A 23,354-nucleotide genomic window follows, 5' to 3' on the forward strand; every position below is an offset into this window, starting at 1 on the left:
GTCCAACTGTCCATTTACTCACACCGCTTTCCTCTCACACAGTCCTACAAACTTACCTAAAATACACAGAATTTGGACGGTATTACCTTTTTTCTTTTCCACACCCCCCCCCCCCCCCCCAATTACTCAGTCACCAGTTGCTATGAGACCCTAAAATTTAGTACAGGCTTCTGTTCATATAAACGCATATCAGTGAAAAAATTCAGGAACATTTTAAAAAGCAAAAGTTGATCAAAGATTGCTTTGGGCTTAAATAAAAGCACACATTTCACCATCTGTACAGATTTGCAGGGTTTTACTTTATTGTGCCTACCTACTGGAATCTAGGCATTAGAAAGCATCCACACTCCATCAAAAACACTTTACCAGACTTCTTAGCAAACTATTAATGGATGCTAAAATATCACTGGATTTGATGGGAGAAAATGGACAGAATAATGAACTGTCAAGAATTTAGTTCATTCACTAAGCCTTCTGCATGCTGTCCGAAGAATATGAAAAACCTCACCAATTATAGAACAGTTTTTACATGTCATTTGCTTTCCTTTTATGGAAGAGTTTAAGTAAGTTGTAAATCTGAGTAGCTGTTCTAAAGTCATGCAATTCCCAGGAAGGCACATAAAATGTCCATCATTTCAAAATGGAGCAGATGAATCAAGCAACTAAATACTAATAGAGCAAAAAGAACATAAAAAGTACTCGGAAAAGAAGAGTTATTAAGATTTATTTATTCAAGGAAGAGGTAAAACGCTCTTACCGTGCTACCACCAGGAACTGGTCTATCTGCTTGTCTACTAGCGGGTTAAAGGCTTCCCAAACTTTTGTTTCAAGTTTTGACTGATCTCTTCCATCATCCTCACCTGGTTGAAAAACAAATCAGAAATGCTCAGTATGGCCATTTTAAAATAAATGAACATTCTAGATTTTTTCATCTCACAATAATTTAACTGCTAACCCAGCTCAGTTACTCTAACGGGCTACAGGGAAAATTTCATTCACTCATTTGTCTGTAACAATTTCAGCTTGAAAGACACAGAAACACAGCTCGTCTAAATCGAGCAATCAGATTTTGAAGAACTGGTTTCAAAGGACACGTGTAATGGGAAACAGAGTACATACTTCTCCCAGCTAGACAGTGTCTCTTCAGCCCCTCTCCCCAGCTTCCTTCTTTTTCTCCTTTATCTTGCAGCAGTTCCAGGAAAACAGACACACTCCCAGCTGCTCTGAGCAGGCAAAGAGTAGCTGGTTCAACTTGCATCAGCTGTTTTCTAAGGGGGAAGTCATGGCATTGGACCCTCTCGCTATTATTTTCCTGACTCTACACAAACCAAAATACCCTGGAAAAACACAGGAGCTACTGAGACTTTTTCTTCTTTTTTCTGCTCCCTTTAAAAACATCTGGAGATTATCCTTCTCTGAAGCCCTGTGTTGGCCCACTGAGGGAAGAGAATGCCTTTCAAATTACTTCATCCTCACTTAGGAGGCTTGCCCAGTTGCTGAATAAATACCAGTTCCACAGACAAATTAAACAAGAGTCCTGACCAATTTGTTTGCCTATTCTAACATGAGGCTAACAGTATCAGTGAAGTTTCTAAGCAAAGAGAGAAGCATCTCATTGATTTCCCATCTCTGCCCATACAGTCCGTAGAAGGTCCTTCCAACACGGGTCACAACCCCTGCTCTCTTAGGAAAAGCATCTGACAGACATCTCCCTGTGCATTACATGAGTCTCAGAAAGGAGACATTAGATGCCAGTATTCCCCATCCCTCTGTTTTTCACCCACTTTTGGATCTATAGGGTAGCAACACAAAGACAAATCTCAAGTTAGTTACTATTGGTAACTAGGATTGATTACTGCTACTACTCCCTTTTCCTTGGGCCAGGGTCCTCGTGGTCCTACTGCTCCATGACACAGTGGGGGCAGGCTGAGGTCTCACAACACTTTCAGGCCAGCAAATTCTTCCTCCTGCCTGTTCTGCAGGTGAGAAGTCTAGGCTGGCAGCCAGCACTTGGGATGGGGAGAGGGCTCGGAGGAAAAGGCACCCAGCAATAATGGGCAAATTGATGAGGGGAGACAGCGTTTAACTGGGAGTAATTTGGGAAGGGCTCTTATAGGGAAGTGAGGCTTGATTAAAAACACAAAAAGGCTTTACAGGTGCAATGAAAATTTGTGTTTCCCATGGAAATTCTGAAATCTCTTAATAAAAAGAGTGCAAGCTCTGAGAGAGCCAATTAATTCAATTTGTTTCAACAACTTTTATGATTTGGACAAACGCCCACTTGAAGACTGGTTTGAGACATAACTAACTGCGCTCAGCGGGTAACAGCTTCAGTCACCAACAAACCAGGCCATCGCTGTACGCGTGGCCTGGCAGTGGAAACCTCCACCTCCCACACCTACGCAGGCCGCAAACACAGAAGTGGCCGCATTCGACATGGCCTCTTGACAATTTAAATAAATGATGGAAATTACCCTCTTTTAGTAAGTCTGTTATATCTGCCTGGTATCTGTTTCCAACTCGAATCTCTCCTTTATCAGCGAGTAGGGTCTTCTGTTGAGGATCATATACTAGTGAATAAAAGAAGAAATCCTAGAAATAAAACAAGACCAAAAAAGTAAACAGTATTATTAACTTTTACTTTCAGAATTGCATACATACTATCAAGCTTTTACATTTTAAATCTGGTTTTATTACCTATACATACATTTTAAAACTGGGTGAACAAACAATAAGTGAACCACCAGTTTTAAAACCCTACGTCAAACAGTGCCACTTTCTTCTATATTGTAACAGCTCTCCTCAAAAGCAGCCATTCCCTTAATACACAGTCTTTGAAGTTGAAGTGAACAAAGCTCCTCTTGCACAAACAAGGCTCAGAAGGGCCAGGAGATAATTTTTAGTAATATCAGCTGTTTCAGAACACAAAATTGCGCTTTCCCATATACCAAAATAGCAATACTAGACGCTATTGACTTATCCACACAGAAAAACTGGTACAAACTAAAGTGTAACTTCAGAGCGTTACAGCCATACTAACAAAACACCCCATAGGGACATGAAGCCCCAGACAACCTCTGTGGCCTCTGCTGGACTTGCTCCAGTATGTCAATGTCTCTTTCGTGTTGGGAAGCCCAAAACTGGACACAGCACTCCAGAAGTAGTCTCACATGTGATGAACTGAGGGGATGAATCCCCTTCCTCCATCTGCTCACTACACTCCTGCTAATACAGACCAGGATGTCCTTGGCTTTCCTTGTCACAGGGATGCACTGCTGACCAACTTCTTGTTGGCCACCATTGAAGCTTAAATCACCGCGTTTTCTTCTGCTCATTGTTAAAATAGGGGTATTAAATTTAATATCAGCAGTAATTAGCTGCAGGTGGCAATACATTAATTTGTTGCTTTTGTTCAAGTAGATTAGAAAAGGGCTAAAAAAGCTGCCTGGCTTCTGTTACCTGGGTGTGTAAAATTAAAGCAAGAAGTCATACCATAACGAGAACATCCTGCCAGGCTGGAGAAAGAACACAGCCAAAATGTTAACTACTTAAAACTGCACAGTGTAAGTAATTAAACTTTTCTGCCCGGGTAAGTACTTAGCTATAGCTATTGAGTGACACATCTGAGACCAGGTATGCTCTATCAAAGTATAGCGTGGGATATGGGGCAGGAAGAGAGCTCTGGCAGGACATGAATTAACAGACCTTTCATAACCTCCATCCACAGCAACACCATTAGCAGGAAAGAGAGGTTTTTCTGAACAGAAACACAGGACGTGCGATGCGCCATTTCTCACATCTCAGGTTTCTGGCTCATTTTCCCTTTCCCCATATTTCTGTGTCAATAGCAGGCACCCTGTTTAAATACATCTCATTTCATGCTCACCACATTTTCCCTTTCCCTATATTTGTATGTGTCAACAGCATGCAACAAAAATTAGGACAAAACCAGCATCAGTTTCAAGCCCTGTTCATCTTCATGAAGAGGTGGCAAGGGAAAAGAGAGTCTCCCAATCTGTCATACAAAGCCCAAAAAAGAAAGAATCCCTGTGAGTTTCCCCAGTAACAGGGCAAAAATTCTGAGGGCTAGGGCTTCAAAGGTACATACTAGTTCTGTTCCCCAGCCCTGCACATTAGACATATTAATGTTAAGACTGATGCCATAGAGGTAAGGTCTCCTGTGTTTTCTTTGCACATATAATGCATCCAGCATCCAATTACAGAATTTAAGTGTTAAACACGGTATTTTCTGCTCAAATTTTAATAAAAATCAGCATTTTTCTGGAAAGAGATGAACATCCATGGAAGGGAGGAAGAAAGACAGAAAGGAGCCAAGCAAGCCAGCCAAACCTGATTTGCTACCTGAGAAAGCTACTGCATGAAACGGTATCACCTATGCAGCACTGCACAAGAGGGGCAAGACAGGAATTCACACCAATCTCCTTCAGCAAAAAACATGCCATTTCCCCACTATGAAAGCATGAACTCCAAGGGCAAGAACAATCTCATGTTATGTCACAATAACAGGATAAAAGTCATAGCTAACACTTTGCAAAATGCTGGTCCAACACCCAGCCGAGTCAGCTGGAAGGGCTGCCTGTGGTTGGGTTTGGGGTGGGGGGATTTGGTTGCATCCTAAACGTATGATGTTTTTGAAAGAATTGATTCCTACTCTCACAGGCAAGAGTCAAATTACATCAATCTACAACAGAAAGGAGCTTCAGAGTTTATGAGAACTCATTTATATTATAGCTGTGTGAAGAAATCTGGGTCTCTTGCTCCCTGACATACACAAAGTTCAAGATACCAATACCATTCTCAATATTTTGAGAATGTATTGTTGCATAAATAAAACATAGGAAAAGCTTTTATTTTGCAACCTTCCATGTTATAAATACAGTGTTTTATTTGTTCCAGCTCCAAGATATCTAACTGTAGGACAAAGTGCAACATTAATGCTTTTCAGGCACATTGCCCATCAAATACACAAACCAAACACTGTAGTATAATAACACCATGGGCCCCAAGGAAGGCCAGTCCTACGGGCAATTTCTTAACACAGTCTTTCTTGGCCAGGGAAAGTCATTCATTGTGGAGGGGTTTTCTCCCATGGTATTTGACTGTTAGATGCCCTATTGCTTCTCTTTTATTGATTTTATATTGATTTTATGCTTTTTGATTGATTATCTCTATAAAATAAAACCCATCCTTCTCTACCAGGCTCAGGTCATCTTTTTAGATCTTGTCCAGTTTTGTCTTGAATCAAGCAGGTTCAGTGAAAGAATTAAAAACCTCTGGGCTGTTCTCCCCAAGCAGAGCCTCCTCAACAGAGAAAAGGTGGAAGTTTAGGGGCTCAAGTGTGAATACAAGACAGACTCTAATCCCCAGAGGTAATGCAATACCACTATCATCTTCTCCCACAGAAGCACAAAATTCAGCTCATGCAAACTGAATGGGATTTCTGAAAACATTTACTAAAGGTCAGTTTAGTGCCAATGCAAACTATAGTCTAAGGAACAAAGCAGATCCTTCTATACTCTAAAGAGTGCATGAACTCTTGATTACCACTACGTGATAGGAACAATTTTCCGAAGAGTTTCACAAGATGAATGATGTTCACAACAAAATAACACGGCTCTTTAAAATCCTCCATGCTCATTTTAGCTGTCAAAACTGTGTATGCTGAATTTGCGGCAGTGAAGAAAAAGAAGGGTTTTCTCTTTTAATTTCAGATCCCAGAAAACACCCAACATGTTTGGAAAAATTAAAATGACCTGCCAAGAGTTAAAATTAAACCATGACTTTCTACTTCTCCAAAGCGTTAGACAGACACATATGCTCAGAGCTTCCCTACCCAAGCCCCTAAACTACCTGTAGCTATAGCCAAGAACCAAAGCCACTAAGAAACTGCAGGAGAACAGAAAAAAGAGAACAGGCTCAAAGTGAAAGTACAATACAGAAATAGTAGAGAAATACCTCTGCAAATGTAACGGAGAGATCTTCCTGAGGAAGATTACAGAGAGAGGGTGGAAGGAGAAAAACAGAGATAACACAAATGTAATTTTGCTATACTTACTATCTCCCTAAAAATTTCTGCCCGCGTGTTTAACCTCCTTCAAGGCAGACAGCCTCATGCTGAAAACATACTTTTAGTGGTCATAACATATAAAAAAATGAAATGACAGATTCCCTAGAACTGCTTAGGCTTTACTGACAGAAGCCATGTTAAAAAAACCCTAAAACATTTTGAAAGCAAAGAACAGATTAAGAACAGGGGCGGGGGGGGGAAGAAGAAACAGTTCAAAACAATAGCATCCAGTGCTAGGAACTCACCAGGCAACAACTATCTCCTTTTCTTAATCTCTTTACCCTCCACCCAAGCACATTTGTGTTCCTGAGCTTTTAATTTCTTTACCATCTGTCCAAGTTAGTTTGCACCACAGCAAAATACCATGCTAAGTGACAGGGCACATTCAGGGAACTCTCTCATTCTGTGAAATCTCTAAGTGCCTGCTCAGTTTTAAAAATAACCCGCATCACTCATCTTACATTTTGAGAGTTCAAAAGGATGAAAAAAAGAAATCTCTTTCTATTCCTACATCTGCAACCAAGCAGTTGCATGTTTAGAGGAAGCCAGCTCCCTTCCCTGTCTCAATGTACCTACCTGTAGTATTAGTGATGATGAAAAATGTGCTGGGAGCCATTGAGAACAATCAGTACTTAAAAGCTGGGTACTAGTAAATCTGAAATAATTTCAGCTTGATTAACTTTTGCTTTCAAATTGGCATATCCTAGGCTGCTACCTGGTTACAAGTATTTCTGAATACAACGGCCCTTGTTTGATGTGCTGCCATTTGGCAGCCCTGAGCAGACTTGACATGTTTTTGGTTTCACATTCCAAAGAGAAACCCAACTATTTAATCCCTGTGCTTTGTTTAAAATTCTCTTAAACTAGAGTATCAGATTAAAATTAATCTTATGCTTAAATAAATACTAAAGAAAACTAAAACAGCATTTTAAAAGAAAGCCCAACTATGAGACAGACTACAGAACACTCCTTGCAAAAAAGTGACCTGTTTTCTCCTTGTTTCTTAAAGACTGATAATGACTGTTACCCTACTTTTTTTAATTACAAGATTTCCTCTTTTGTATAACATTTTAGCATTTTCAAATGCAAATGTAATGCTTGCAGATGTATTCAAATAGTAATATAAATTTAAAAGTATTACAAGTTAATTTTTAAAGTCAAAAAATACCTGAAAAAGTATACCCCAAAACTTATATTCTGAATAGTGATTAACAGTGCAAGACAATTCAGTTTCAAGTATTCGGTTTGAAGTACCTTTAAAGAGCCAGATTGGGTAAATTTCTGCAGGACACAGAAGTTAACTGATAAGCAGTTTTGCAAGGATCTAAGTGTCTGTGGTGGCATATGAAGGACTACAGGTAGATTATTTTGAACAGTGAACTCAAAAAAACAGGGAACTAAGCTCCTCCGAAATCTGAGGCAAGATAAAGCTTCAACCATATTAACAGAAATCTGTAACATTTCAGGATAAAGCAAATAGGGCATGAGACTCCAGGTTTGAACTTTCAGACTGCCAGGCTGATGAGCAAGTAGGGCTCTCTTTACAGAAGGAGAGGCAGCTTACTGTCACAAAGATGTAAACAACAGATCTGGCCACTAGATCCACAAAGTTTTATATCAGACTGAAAATTGCATGAAGCCTAAAGCTTCCCACTGTCAATGCCCAGAAATGAAAGAACCACCTTCTTTTTAGAAAACTTGCTAAATGCCACCAATCCTAAATTGAGCCAGAATAAACTGTTCAAGCTTGACAATTCACAAAATGGTTCATACCTCCCGTTCCAGATATGATTTAAGGGATTCTGTCTCATTTAACAGAGTAACGCTGCATTTGCCTCTAAAAAAAGAGAAACACATTTATGAAAAAACATCTTAAATGCTCATGTGATTCACAAGATGGTATTACTGCAGTTGTACACAGGATTTAATCTTACATTGAACAATACCTGAATAATAATACCTTTTTATTTTTTTAATAAAAAGCACTGGAAGAAAACAGTCATTACCTAATGTGTGTGGCTGGCAGAGATTCCAGCTGTCGTGAGAGAAACAACTCACGATGTCGTAGCTGATGCTTCTGTTTCTCTGGTAAATCAACCATTTCTGGATTTTCCATCTCTTCTTCCATTTCTCCTAGTTATAAAGAGACAACATGGATCATCAAGAACAGTGCAAGTACTGATTCTGAGCCAATCAGGAGGAGGTGCTCCAAAACCTTTGCTAAATAATATACATTATTTAGATTAAATCTAACTGCATCTGAATCCTCACATTTCAGCCAACTGAACAATTAGATAATTAGTAGAGATCCTTTAAATGATGGCTGTGAAGAATCGCATTTATTCACAACTGGCATCAAAGCATTCCAGGTACACAGGTCACACTGGCTCACCAAGCTGAAAGTCACACAAATCTGCTACCAACAGACAAGCTCTGAAGAGAGCTGCTCTTGGAGACCATCACTGCACTATCATATTCATCAACAAGAAGCTGACATATGATGTGTGAGGCAGTAAAAGGAAACTCTTTCCTCTTTGTCAGGCATCAGCTATCTTAGACTCTACTCCTCTTTCAGAATATTACACTGTCCCATTCCAGCTTCAACAGCTTTTGCAGGAAATGCCCACTGAAAAGGTTAGTTTATTTATTTAGTGTATTTTATTCTCTTCACCCCAACCACAGCCAATAGATCACAGTCACAAGATTAACTGGAATGGAAGTGCCTGAGGCCAGTCTTGCACCCCACTCTACCCTACCACACCACACGAATTGGACTGGAGTACTCCTGCATTTCAAAAGCTGGCTTTATTCTGCAGTCAGGATCCACCACCTCTGGCTTTGAGCTATCCAATCGCCATCTAACCAGTTTTTAATTGAACGCCGAAGTAAACATATGAAATCACATCCACACTAATACACACCTGATCCAACACATCTCTAGGCACCTTCCTTGTAAGAAAGAAGTTATTAATATGTTTTGTGTTCATCAGCAAGTACCATGTCAATTATGCAAGATAAAGCTGTAAAAGGCAAAATATTAAAAAAAAAAAAAAGACAAAAAGAGAAAAAGCTTCTCCATGATGAAGGGCTGTGAAAGAAACCATCAGACTTTTTCCTTCTCTAAGAAATTAAGGCAGTTATTGTATTTTCCAAAACCATGGGAAAAGTTTCCCAGACTGCAGTAGAATGAGCTGTAAAGTCTCATACATGAATTGTAAAACTCTCATTTTATGGCAGCAGTACTCTCAAAGAGCAGACTTATGCCTGCAGCTTAATTCAACGGTTGTTGCCAAGAAACATTTCTAGTCAGAAACACATACAGGCACAGTTATGATTTATATACCCTTAAGATTAGTTAACTATAATCCTCATAGTTGTCCCAAAATACAGCAAGCAGAGATATCTCCATTTTATAAAACACTAAAATTGCATTTAGTTTTAAATAGGCCACTATTATGCCAAAGGGGGTGACAAAAAATTATGTACCCTTCAGGTTCCCTGCAATTTATCACTGTTTTACTGTCCTGGAAAAAGACCCATGGTTTATATGCCCCTCAGGTAAACTGCTCCAGCAAGGAAGGAAAAAAATAGTAGCATAATTAAACCAGACTACAACATACAATAGCTCTTACACCACATGAGCTGTTAAGCATACAGCAGCATGCACTTACATTTTAATATTTTCCTAGGAACTAGAACACCAAATTTACATTTGTGTCACAGTTTCATGGTTCTGCAATTTATTTACTGAAGTGGATTCTGTTTTAGTTGAAAATTAGTATTGTGGCTGATGACCTACACTATAAATATACCAGTAGCAATCCACAAACAAGTCAGTAGTTCCAAGCTATCTTGCCTAAAAACCGAAGGATACACAAATGAAAAGGCATTCATGCCTGCACTTACAACAGTTCTTGGAGAAAGAGCAGTGCACTGTGTAATGCAGGAAAAATAGTCTAAGGAGCAACCTAAAATACTTAGTATCTTCAGTATATTTAATAGCCTACAGCTTTTAGAAAATACATTTTTTAAAAAAATATATCTATCAACCACTATGTACCAATCAGATCTACAAACAAAATGAAACCACCCAGCATAACCAAGCTAATCTCTGGAACTGCATCCCTTCAGGTAGGCTTGTCTTCCAACTAGTGTTTTATTTATGGGTCTAGCTTTTGTAATAAAATAAGGAAGGTGGGAAGCACACATTTTCTTCTTATGCCAGCTCCACTATGCACAGCCTTTCAAAATAAAAAAGCACAATACTACTTTTCTTTAAAAAAAGACAGACACTTCTACAGGTAACAACTCCCCACACACAGAGGTAAAAGTTATCATAGTTCTCAAATACAAAGGTAGGAATATTCCAAGAAACAACAAACAAACAAATCTACACAAACGTCTTCCCTCCTTTTTCACAGCCATGATTTAGTACTGAAGAGAATGAACCTGGCAAATGTACTTGGAACCAAGGAAAGGAGAGAATACAGGGCTGGATCCAGCACAGGAACCCCTCTGCCTTACTAAAGTCACGCAAAAGTGGCTTTGACAAAAACTGTAACTAATACCACCTCACCACCTCTGCGCAGACAGCAAAGGCGTAAGTCAGACTGTAAACCACAACAGGGGCTGGCCCAGCCTCAGGTTCCAGGACAAGCCTGTGTGACACATCTGTGTTTCACCCTCCTGTAGTTCAAGCACTCAAGCTCTAAGTGAAGCAGACTTCCTTCTCAAGAATGGCAACCCCTGAGAAATAAGGACCAAAGTCTCCAAAAAATACAACCGTATATATAAAATATATAAGAAATCTTTTCAGAAAGACATGCCTGCATTTTTACAGTACTGCAGAGTAAGTGGTGTGGGAATGCAGTAGGTGCAGTATATTGGGACTTCAATGCTCTCATAAAGCCTTACTTAAAAATTAATCTCTCTGCTTGATAGATGTGCTCATGCAGATTTAAAACTAAACATTTAGTCTTAATACAAACAGTAATATATCAGCTATGCAGAAGTAGCCAGTGGAATGCTGCAAGGAGTGTACTAGATTAAGTATTATTTGATATTTGATGACAGTATCATTAATAGCACATTAACAAAGCCTGAAGACGACTTATATCGGGAACAAGAGACGGGCAGATTGGACACAAACAGCAAGACTCATGTGAAAGCTAACATATACGGGGAAAAATAATTAGAAAGAGTAAACTTCGAGTTGGCAGGAGAAACCCAAGAGGCAATAATTGTAATTTAAAATGACTGGGTGTATGAGATGTGAAATTAAACATCAATATTTGCTAGACACTAGAAAGAATAGCAATTTGCTACAGATCATATTGGGCTCTCTACAACATCAGAGGCAGAAAGCACCAGCCCTTTCTCTGGGTGTCATACAAGCAGCTACATGGCACAATTTGGAAATGCACAAGGCAAACAAGATACAGAAATTAGGTTTAGAGAGCACGCTAGGTTGTCCAGCTTGGTAGACAGTCTGTAGCAACAGGAGAATTAGTTAGCATGGTTATCACTAACAAAAACAGGTAAAGAAAAAAAAAAAGGGGGTCAAAACATTGGGAAACACAGTAAAGCCAGTGCTAGTGACCTGCACAACAGTTCCTTTGGTAACAAAGGAAGCTTAAACTCTTGGTGCTTTAACAGCTCAACTAAGCAGCTTGGAAGGACATTACAGAAGTGTTGCATTTGAAGAAATGAACAATACACCACCACATTCCTTCACCCAAGTCCAGTTTCAAATGCTCTATATTAAGCCTCAGCGTTATTAATTTTCTCTCTACCAAAACACAGATACTGATTTGTACCTATAGAAAATATGGTGAAAGTTTTAACAAATAGAAATCCTTATACCTTGACACTTCAGGAGGAGTTTGCCACATTATCAAGACATCCCACTACGATCCCTTCCAAAAACTTCTTGTGACCATATTTTGCAGCCATGGCCACTATTACGGGTAGCACCAAGAGCAGGCACTATTTTGGACACTTAGCATATCTGTCCTCACTGCACCACTCCCAGAAGAAAAAAAAAGTTTCCTCCTTTCATTAACAACAGAGCCAAACTGTCATTAGTGGGTTAATGAATTTGACTCCTCTTAAATCTGCATGTGTGGTGGTGTGAGAAAATGGAGGACAAAGAGAATAAAACAGAAGAAAAAAAACCCCAACCAATCCTCATTTGTGAAGCTGTTGTCAAACTGCATTTAGACTGGTGTTATCTAAAACATAGAAGAACCCAAACTCAACAGACCCCCCACCCCTACCTGTTTAGGCACACAGGTCTCATGCAACTCTGGGCCTGATTGAGCAATGACACCTCACTGCTGCAAGACATTTATTTTTAGAAGCTTTGGCATTTACAAAACCACTCTGGCACCCAAACATCAGCTGCTGAAATCTAACCATAAACCTGCCAAACCGGCCAGCACTAACTACTCAGTTCTCCAACCACTACCAACTAGCTACTCATTGTTTTACAAGTCAGGATAAACACTTTTAATGAAGCCAAAACTGTGGTCATAAGACAGGTCACAAGTATCTGCAGATAGTTGGGGGTGGATCATTAGAAGGGAGGATAGGAGGTTGTGTTCCTGCTGTTAGAAATATTTACTTAATTATGTAAGAAACTATGTAAGACATTATATAGAAACTATATATATAGAAAATATATAGGCACAGCATCCGACAGTAGCCTGAGGAGTAAAACTGTCTTTCTTGCTTCTCTTCCATCAAGTTCTGCCTGCAATCTTGTTTGCATACAATATCTATCTTAAACCACTACAAAGTCTCTGGGCAAGAACATTAAATAGACTCATACTGGTGAAGCAGGTTCATTTCAGAAACAGGTGGAGAAATTCCCTAGAATAATTTGTGAGGTGATTAAAAGAGGCTTGTGAATAAAAAGTGCTAACAGTGTATGGAGGCCATTGTAAGGCTGAAGATTTATAGGACAGCCCAGACAAGCTTTATATCATGATAAAAATAGTAGGATCACAGATCAAATCCAAGAATCAGGTTGCATACATCAGGTACTAATTTACAGTCACCAACTACAGAATAAGGTGCTTACAACTCATTTCTCTTTATAAAGAGTTATGAGAAAAGACAACATATCTCAGACTTGCCTCTTTCAGATATCTGATGGATTATACAAGCTAAAGCATAAGCGTTTTTTAATTTTCTTTTAAACTTTGCAACATTCATTTCACAATCACATCTTTTTTCTTCCTTTATTGAAAGAGAAAAAATACTACAAAGTATACATATACTTTTTCCATTCACATTCTGGCCATATCTTCCCATTACTTGGCTCTCTGACTGCACTGATCTCAACAGTAGGTCTAAAATAAAGGCATCTTAAACAGAAGACTCTGTGAATCCAGAAATGTCTGCAGTCAGAAAGCTCCATTAATCAGCTGAACAAAGGCAGTTAAAAGATCAGCGATGCAGATACGTACATCTACTGCAAATGCATCAAAATGAGGCAACAGGAGACTTTATGGAAATGAACTCAAAGTCAGTGACAGTGTTGGGTATCTGTGCTAGAATCTTAACATCCACAAAATTTAATTTCATTATATCATGCAGGATGTAGATTTCTTTTTTCAGAGTAAAGAACTAACGGCTGTCCAAAAGCTTAATTTTACTCTCTTCTCCCTCCTTAAGAAGAGAGGCCACACAACAGCACATCTATATAAATAAATGGAAGTCATTTAGTAGCAATTTTATTCTGCACCAGAAAGAAACATACTGAAAAAAATGTTAGTTACGAATGAAATTTACACTAAGTGACAGCATCGGTTGTCTCTGGTGGCTCTATTAATAGGATTGTGGTATAGAAGAATTTTCCTGTCTTTCAAACACATAATATGTTCATATGAACAATGAATTATTCGTTTGCATTTAAAAAACAACTTAAATTTCTTATCACAAAAAGAAATCAGTCTTTGCAAGTTCAAAGAGCGTTTATATGGGTTCAAATGTTTTTCATTTTCAGCCTCAGACATGTGTTTCTTTGGATCATTCTTACCTGCTTACTTTACTAAATCTAGTGAAGTGAGACACAGATGAAGGAATCAATCAATAGTCATGTTGTTTATGGTGAAGCTCCTATTAAGCTTCAGTATTCTCAGATAAAATGAATACTGCTGCACTGAAGAGACAGATACCAAAAAAGCCTTGCCTGCTACCCCAATTCTGCAACACAGACAAATCTCATCTCAATGGTGATGGGTGCAATGGAGGGACTTATTGGGACTTGAATCTACAACAGAAAATATTCCAATTTATCAATAAGGGGGTAGTTTTGCTGTGTGTTTTCCCCAGTGGCTCTACAGCACTGAGAGAACACAGCAAGACATTACATCCATTATTAAAACTGAGTATCTGATTTAATCAATCCCCATGCAGTACAACTATGTAGATGTGTATTACATATACATCACGGTCTATTCATATATACACCAAGAAGCACATTAAAAGACAATGACGCTTGGCAGCTAAATCATAATTTTGACATGCCCAGATCTGATTGCTGCTTCTTCATTTATGTATGTGCCTTGAATTACAAGGATTGATACTGCTGTCCATGGTTTTTCCTCAATTTTAAGCAATCTGAACAGCTACATCTCACATAATCCATTGTTTACAAGTGAAAACAGTTTAGTAACTCTACCTGCTTGTCTTTTTTCCCCTTTCAACATATCTGTTTTGTTAGTACTGTGTCCATCACCTTGCAAGGATGGGACAAGAGGGATGCTGAACTGGCAGAGGAAGGTGCAATGAACTTAAATCTAATCCTCACTGGCAACGAGAATGGAGTCAAACAGGCTGGAAGCACCCCAGATAAAGTGTCCAACTTCACGTAATATGTTGCACTATTTCTCCCCCAGAGATGGATGCTCCCCTTGAGAGCCAGCTAGTGCACCATGTTCACACCTCCTTTGGAGTTTAGAATACACAGATCTACAGTTACTTGTCATCTATTTTGTGTGTTGGTTTGGGTTTCTTTAATCCATCTGATTTTTTTTGCAGTATCCTGCCTTATAGATTTATATAGGCAAGCATCTATTCTATACTGACACCTAACTGTTTTTTGGATACACTTTTTAGTATTTTAAAACTGTTTCTATAATTGAGGGAGAATTGTAACACTAAATTTTTGTTTAGAAATAAACTTCCATCTCTACTCAGCTAGCTGTCTCACATGCCTCTGATCTCCTTGGTAGAGGAGTAAATGCCAACATAAGTAAACACAACATTCTGTAAAATAATAAAAATCAAGAAATTAGTTACACAATGCATACATGCAAGGGAGGCAGATGTAAGGTAGCATGAGCAATCCCCTGAATTTTATGATAGTTTAGTTTCATGCTTTTTTTTAAATCAGAAAGTAACTACAGTACTCAAAGTCTCCTCTCAGCATAGACATTTTTTTCCTAGCAAAAGGACTTGAAATATTCAAAATAGTGATAGTATGTCCTAATGCAGTGCTTTTGAAGTGTATTTACTGAGCATGTTCAGATGAAAGTTATTTCACTAAAAAAATATAATTAATATTGAAATTTAAGGAGAATTCCTGTTAGCCAAGTTTCAATCTGGCCATGTTTTAAGTCGGTTTCCTATGATCAGTCTATTTGATTTACTCACAAAGAAAGTTTGAGGGTTTGGGGTTTTTTTAATCTACTAACAAAACCAAATAATTTGTGAGAAGTAATATATGAGACAGGGAGAATACCTCCTCTCACTCCAAAAATTAAGAAATTCACTTCTGTGGAGCAAATAAGATGTCTTTATTCAGCCCTAACCAAAAACTTCAGTCCTGTCCCCACCATAATCAAACCATACACCAAGTGAAGTTTTAAAAGGTTTAAGGGAAACTGCACATAAAAGTTCTATCCAAGTTTGGCAATTCTTTATAGAAGCAATCTGAACACAAACAAGCTTACTTGCATGTTTGTCTGCCAATACAATAAGTGTACTTGATATGTCTCTTCTTCTGTAGAAACATACCACCTTTGCTTCCACATTTCCATTGGCAGTCTGAAACGAGAAAAAAGAAAAAAATGAGCACAAATAAAGAACTGAACTGCACACACAGAACTAGGAACTTCAAAAGTAATTTGGCATTTTGCACAAGAGCTACATAGCATCGCCTTTTAGCACCCTCCAGCTGCACACACATCATCTAACACACAAACCCTGGTGTGATCCCTTCCAGGGTAGGGAAACTTTGGCCCTTCCCTCCCAATTGTTTCTGCAGGATCACCATTTTTAGCAGTTACAGATGTTTCAAATGGTGAGAAGAAACACCTACCTGCATCTACAATGTATTAACAGGCCACTCTGATACTTTTCAGGTGATGCCTACATTAAGTAGAATTCAAAAGCATCTTTAAAATCCTAATAAAAATAACTGTGAAATAGAACAACAGAGTTCAGGTTTAGGCTGTTCTCCAAACCCTGTAGGACAGTAGGAAAGCAAGAAAGAACCCAGCCACTATTACTTTCACAAAAGAAATAACATAAGATTTTCTTTCTTTGACAGCTCTGCTGAGCTGAACAATGACCCCCACCAAAAAATCATTCCAAAAGGAGAACCAAGGAAGCTGCACCAGGCAATAAACTCTACACCAGTGACAACATACAAAAAAAATTTTGAATTTTTGAAAGGTTTGGAATTTTTTTCCTTAGGACTCTTATAATGAAATAGGTGATCAATCACTTATAAGATGGCACCTGCCAAATTGTGAAACAGACTTTATACGGACTCTAGGGAAAATACACACACTGGTTTGTAACAGCCCCAGCCTATCTACTGACTCTCAAATAAATCAACAAATAATGAAAATGTAACTTAAAAGAGTTGTAGCTTACTACTGAAGAGTCCTTGAAAACCATGATGATGGCACACAGTTTAAGAAACTAGAAGACTAAGATACAAATTCCCCTCTGGGAAGCCTCCAAAAAAGGCAGTGCACCAGCAATCTGTCCACAAGAAAACAAAATAAAAACTGATATACACGCTTGTTGCTAAGATCTGAATGGAGGAAGTTTCATCTTCCACAATACCAATTTTCCTAACGCGAAGAAAAAAAGTCAGACAATACATACATGCACAAGTATTTCCCCTCGCAGCCTACCAGCTTTTGGTACAGAGCCTGCAGGATTTCTATCCTTCTCTGTTAAGTAATTCAGAATTTTTAAATTTCGAGGAACTAAAATACAAAGGCAGGAGCCATCTTGTTAAAACACAGCCACAGTGTAGAATTATCTATTTCACTTAATTGCCCAGGCTTCACTTACACTCAGGGAAAAAAGGCAACACAAGATACATGATTCATTTCAACCTGAAAAACCCATTTCAAAGAGTAGGTCAGAGAAATTACAGCTCAAGCAAAAGCTGCAGCAAGATGAGAGATCCAGGCTGCAAGTTCATTTTTCAAAGGGGGGAAGAATGAAGAGGGAAAGGAAGGGAGAACAACACTTTCCTAGAAAGTTGATTAACAAATCTGCACCCTGTAACTGACGGACTACAGCTACTGATACCTGATGGCTATGGATCTACTGGGAATATTTTAAGAATTCGCCCTTGTTTCATTCAAGGAAGAGAGGCAAAGTATTTCCGCAAAAGACGTCCACCACAAAGGGGTTACAAGAATGTCCTAGCCTTCAGATTCTTTATTTGTCATTATATTTTCTCTTCCAAATAACTGTTTTAGAAAGACATGTTTTTCCATCACTCGTGGCTGAAGAAAAAGATCTAATTTTAGTCAGTTAATTTAAATTCAAATCCAAACCAGCAATGTTACATTCCTTCTGTATGGGCTGCAATGGACATGCTGGTATTAAACCTGAGAAAGTGGCATGTTTAGGACACAGCTAATGGCTTCAGAAGACTCTTTCCTCCTCAACTAGATAAAATTTCAGCATCGAGGGCTTCAGCTGGCTTCCCACATACAAGCTATCATGCTTCCCTTTTAGACCCAATGAAGGGGAAATTTGGCAGATGAAATAATACACTGGCCCAGAAGACAGCCAGCAAATACAAAGTCTGAGGAAGCAGATAATAGTTCCAAACCTTCCTGTCGAGCAAGAATCTCCCCCCAAGAAAGATCGAATTACAAAGCTCTCCATCCTCTAGGCAAGCTGTTTTATTATCTTCATATCGAATGATCCTGGCACAGAATTGAAGAACTGCAGAAGTCTCCTACCCTACAGGTGTGCATAATCACCTTGAGAATGACCTACCCTTGTCCCTCAGTCCTTTCATGCTAAAGGAGAACAATCTAGCTGGTCAGAAAGCATTCCAGAAAATTATCAGAACAAAAGTATTTTTAAGCTTCTAATGACCAGAGTACTGCTAAAGAATTGCTTTGATTTTAATCAAATCAAACAGTTCATAAATTCAATTAACTTCAAAGACTTGATGGAAGAAATTATTTACCTTATTGAGCTCTTCTATTCTTCGTATCAAATATGGGTTACTTGAAGAATTTTCGAAGTAGACATAATCTGACAAAAAGAAAAAAAGACTCTTTAAAATATGCTAAATTGCTAGAAATCGAATCAAAACCTCACATGTATACCTGTTAGACACACCATATCAAATTAATTTCTTGGCACAAGCAGTATTTCAAATGTTCCTACTAAATCCGGGATTTTAAGGAAGGAAATACAAAATCAGTGCCAGTATAAGGAACATATATGAGTGCAGTCTAAAGGCAATAAACTCACTTTTGGGAAAAATTAAAAATGGAGCTCTACTGTCAGTCTGGAAAGCAAAGCACATGATCTTCCTTCTCTCTCTGATCAGATTATTTCCACTTTGATCACACTGTTGTCTTTACTCGCTGCTGCTTAGCAAAATCTAGCCATTTCTCACCAGCAATATACGATCTTTCCTCTTCCCACTAGCTCAGCTTACATGTACTGCCCATTTACTTAGAATACAAATGGTTTCAGTCTCTCTTTCTCATCTTTTTCTCTGCTTCCTTTTACACCTATATTATCTCAGAATACCCTCAAAAAACTCCATATAGTAAGTTAAACAGGTCAGTAATGCCCGTATTTTCAGGCAGGATAAATATCTTAGAAGAAGAAAATGAGTTTTTTTACCCAAAGTAGTGCCTTCAAAAAAAATCAGAGAAACATTAAGAAGTGCCATATAAATTATTTGGTATCACTGAGCTTCAAGTTTAACCACTAGTTTTTACAGGTAAGGAAACAGAAGCTAAAGAGTCCTAAATGGATTTGGCCTTTATCTCCCAATACCCCAGAAGCCAAACCCTAAACTTTAAGTGAGGCAAAAAGAGGGCTGAATTCACCATCCCCCGCAGCCACACGCCCTCAGGTGCTGACCTTGCATGCAGATCTAACAAAGATTCCTTCCAAGACTATCTACTAAATTTAAGAGGATTTCCCTCCAGATTTCCCAGCTCATTTGTGTTTGGAGCAAAACACCCATAGCCCCCGGGCACGACTCCGGTAATCTTCTGCAATGAACACATTAGCATGATGCTCCAGCGATGAATGGGCATTTAACGGTGGTAGCCTTTTGTAAATAGAGACAACGGCTGAAGCTGTTAGCCTCAATCTCCCTGAAATGCGTGTTAAAAAGGCAGTGGGCATCAGCGATACTGTTACCTCCTCCCCAGCCCAGAGGAAGGAAGACACCCCCCCCAAGGGCCTCTTGCTCCTGAAAAGCTGCACCATGAGAGTTACCAATTCCCCTCTTATCGGTCGGGTGGCCAGGGAGACATGAGAGCATTCACCCACCACGTCCTACAGCAGCCCTTCCAATTCCCCGCGTAACACTACTCAAACTCCAGTCACCGGTATTTTCCGACTGCTGCTGATACAAGGAAATGATCACCTGCTTTGCAACTTATTTACTTATAGCAACTTACAATGATTTCTGAATATTGCTTAATAATCCCTGCCTACAGCTCCCGTTATCCGCAGGTCCCCCCGGAGTTAACAGCCCAAGCTACCTGCTCCGAGAGACCCAAGCGCAGCGCAGCGACCGCTGGGACCTGCAGCTTCCACTCCCTGCAAACGACTCAAGTGCCCTCCTGACCCTTCAACAGGGCTGGGCTGCCTTAGGACAGCGGGCACAAGTCAAGAATCTCAGGGGTTAAAAACTGTCACTTCTGAGATTGTAAAAGACGGTTTCCAAGCTCATCTTTCAAAAAAATGTGTCATATGCCATGAGTTGCAAAGACACCTTGACAATGAAGTCTCAGCATGGTCTTGGTTGAAGGGATGAGTGACTGGATAGCAATGCCAATACTCAGTGTGCATCTTGGATTCCCTAACCATGCAGTGTAACCGCGGCTAATAAAGCATAGAAATACCACACCCAATTTTTTATATTTGTGTGCATTCTGTGCTCCAGACCTCTCAGACTGATCACCAGCTATCTTCACACACTAACATGCATCTCAGCGACTCCAAAACTTTCTTCCCAACTACAAGAGTCGATTTCTCTTAAACATCACTTCCCTATGGATTTTTGACTGGAGAATGATCTCATCTAAAGAATTCTGATTAGACATCTGCACTGTAGAAAAACAAAGTTCTCAGAAATGGTTAAAACACCCAGGTAACCAGATCCTAAACTTCCACTCCCAAGCACCCACTCTGTGTGGCACACCAAACGGGAAACAACAGGCTCAACATTACTATGACCAACTCTACCAGAAGTCACAAAACCAAACAGATATTTGGCAGCTTCAGCAATAACAACTGCTGACTGAAATAACAATGACGGGCATTAAGCAATTTACAGATCAGCAGAGTAAAGAGAAATCTTCTCTTCCACAGCAGAACCACCCATGCCCTACAAGGGCGCTGAGGTAGAGGATATGGACGCTTCAAGGTGCCTCCAAGCTCACCAGCCACAACTCACTCACCTCAGGGCTCCATCACCCGAAGAAAGGACAAGTCCTTTCCTCCGACCCCTCTCGTTACTCCCAAGACAACCAGTTACCCCTCACTTCAGGTACTTTGGCTGACACTGATGCAAAAATCTTACATTTGTGAACACTGTGACTGAAAATGAAAACTAAAGGAAATGTCAATCTCTGTCTTGAAAATATAACCTTGTCTCTAATTCCACGGGTTTCAGGTGACTGCTACAAATGTTCATAGTTCACATCATTTTTTCTAACAGTTTTTTTGTGTGCACATATCTGCATATATTCTCACAGACACGTTTTCTACCTCAAGTGAACATTAACTCGATTTTTCATGTAACTATAGTTTATTGATTGTAAAATCTGGTGTGGATTTAAAGGAAGTTTAATCACAGATGAATGGTTTACCAAAGAATAGCCCATAGCGGTATCCAACAGTTTTGAATAATAAACTCCCCGAAACATTGTTTTGCTCAGCAGCAGGAACATCCCCAAAACCACTCTCCGTGATCAGCAACTGCAAACACACCTCACAGCACAGCCAACTGCACGCTGCTGGCTGGAAGGCAGAACCCCAACTGTCCCACGGGATGCTACAAGAGCTGACCCATGACACAGCTTGCAGATACATACTTAGACCAGTGCTAATGACTTCATCGAGTCACCAATGCACAGCCCAGTACATCTCATCCGTGTTTTAGACTAATCCCACAACTATGTTAGGCATTTCACCAGTAGCTATGCAACTAATGGAGACCTATTTCCCATCTCAAATTACCTGGAAAAGGGTTTCTTCCTCTCCGCAAGTAATGCAGAGTGCACAGCAAATCACGTAACACAGAATGTGAACAAATCAGAGGGGAGTAATTTGCATTTTTCATAGAGATTTTAAATGCTTTAACTAAAATTAAAATGCTGCCCTGAACAGAGAAACGCTCGAGTTACTGTTCCACACGTACAACAAAGAAATTTAAGTTCAACAAATCAGTCTCCAAACTGATGCTTTAGCACGTGAGAGCACTCCTCTAAAATTGTTCCACAAACAACAAAACCCCTGGAGGCTGGTTTCCTGCAGTGGGTTTAGAGGAGGTACAGCACCATGATCCATTGACCCCTACGCTCCAAAGCGCCTCCTCTCCCCTTGAGCAGCACTTCCCCTTCACCTCCAGCTTCCTCCACACCGTGGAAGTGTATCCTTCTAATGCTGCCTACCCAACTAATACTATTCTCCCAGTTTGCTTTCAGGACAGTAGGTACAACTGCACATCGCATAGCAGAAACCCGCTGCAATCCAGCTGTCAATGGGAGACATCCTGTATGTGCACAACTGCCAGAGTAGAGTCTCTGTGCCCTGGGCTGATAGAGAGGATGGGGAAAGAGACAAAATTAACAAACCTCTGAAAAACAGGAAGATAGGCATCTCAGCTCCTACCACAGAACAGGAAGGAAAGAGTACACTTACACTAAAACAAAAAATAAGGCCTAGGGACAGAAAAGTAGAGCCCTATAGCAAGCAAAAGAAGTCAGACCCTTCAAACAGAACAGACTGTCTATCCTTGCTAATTTATTTGCTTTCCTACTTAGACAATTGAAGAAAAGGACTAGCACGGCAGGCACGTCTCCTTACAAAGAGCAACCACCATAAAACGCATGAGGCTCACCCCTTCCCACCCAACTGCCTGAACAAAGGCAGTTGGAGACTCAATCCCATACCTTCACAACAGCTTGCAGTTTAAACTCACAATCCTTGAATTAATCAGCCATGCATCCACATCATGATCGTAATTAACAGCATCAGTCATGCACGTTACAGAATTATCTGTGATCAGGCTAAAGCAATGACTGAGGATTGTGGCAATACCACAAGACAGTAAAGACCATCACATGTATCACCACCTTCTGACTCAAACTCAAGATGTATTGCTTCCTCTTGCCTATGCTGTTATAGAACAGAAATACCCACATACATAAATCCCCCCCAAAAGCCTTTATATCCCATAACATTTTTTTTCCAAAGTTAAGAATATGCACAATTTACCAGAAAGCAATGCTGTATTACACAGGTACTGAACTGCCAGAACACACAGACACAAGCATACTTGCAACAGTACAGCAGCTAAAACTAGAATAACAGCCTACAGACCACAGAAGATGGAAATTTTCCACAAAGGCAGTAAAATAATTGTTCTCAATTAGCAATAAACATAACAGACTTTCTTTTTGCTCTCATATGATTTTAAGGCATTATTGCAAAATAGCTTCCCCCTCTGCCCTCTTTATGTCAGCTGTTAAGTCTACATGGGTTCATGGAAAAGAAAATCAGGAGAGGGTACCACAAA

The 23,354-nt window shown here is 39.5% G+C and overlaps 1 protein-coding gene across 4 annotated transcripts in view; it reads right to left on the reverse strand.

Annotated features, from left to right (window-relative positions):
* Window positions 1-23,354, reverse strand: part of MTA1 (metastasis associated 1) — an 86,865-nt gene that overhangs the window by 48,812 nt on the left and 14,699 nt on the right. For 2 of the 4 annotated variants that reach the window (XM_074876810.1, XM_074876807.1), the window contains exons 1-7: window positions 18,836-19,030; window positions 18,546-18,613; window positions 16,048-16,141; window positions 8,095-8,221; window positions 7,862-7,925; window positions 2,475-2,592; window positions 758-860 (exon numbers count right to left, since the gene is read on the reverse strand). In XM_074876810.1, the coding sequence (XP_074732911.1) occupies window positions 758-860; window positions 2,475-2,592; window positions 7,862-7,925; window positions 8,095-8,221; window positions 16,048-16,141; window positions 18,546-18,613; window positions 18,836-18,890 (629 nt within the window). In that variant the 5' untranslated portion in view covers window positions 18,891-19,030. Of the gene's footprint in view, window positions 1-757; window positions 861-2,474; window positions 2,593-7,861; window positions 7,926-8,094; window positions 8,222-16,047; window positions 16,142-18,545; window positions 18,614-18,835; window positions 19,034-23,354 lie in introns of those variants that run through there. The other 2 variants (XM_074876811.1, XM_074876809.1) reach the window with 2 other exon arrangements.

Source organism: Strix uralensis, chromosome 8, assembly GCF_047716275.1.
Source record: "Strix uralensis isolate ZFMK-TIS-50842 chromosome 8, bStrUra1, whole genome shotgun sequence".
Taxonomy (NCBI): domain Eukaryota; kingdom Metazoa; phylum Chordata; class Aves; order Strigiformes; family Strigidae; genus Strix; species Strix uralensis.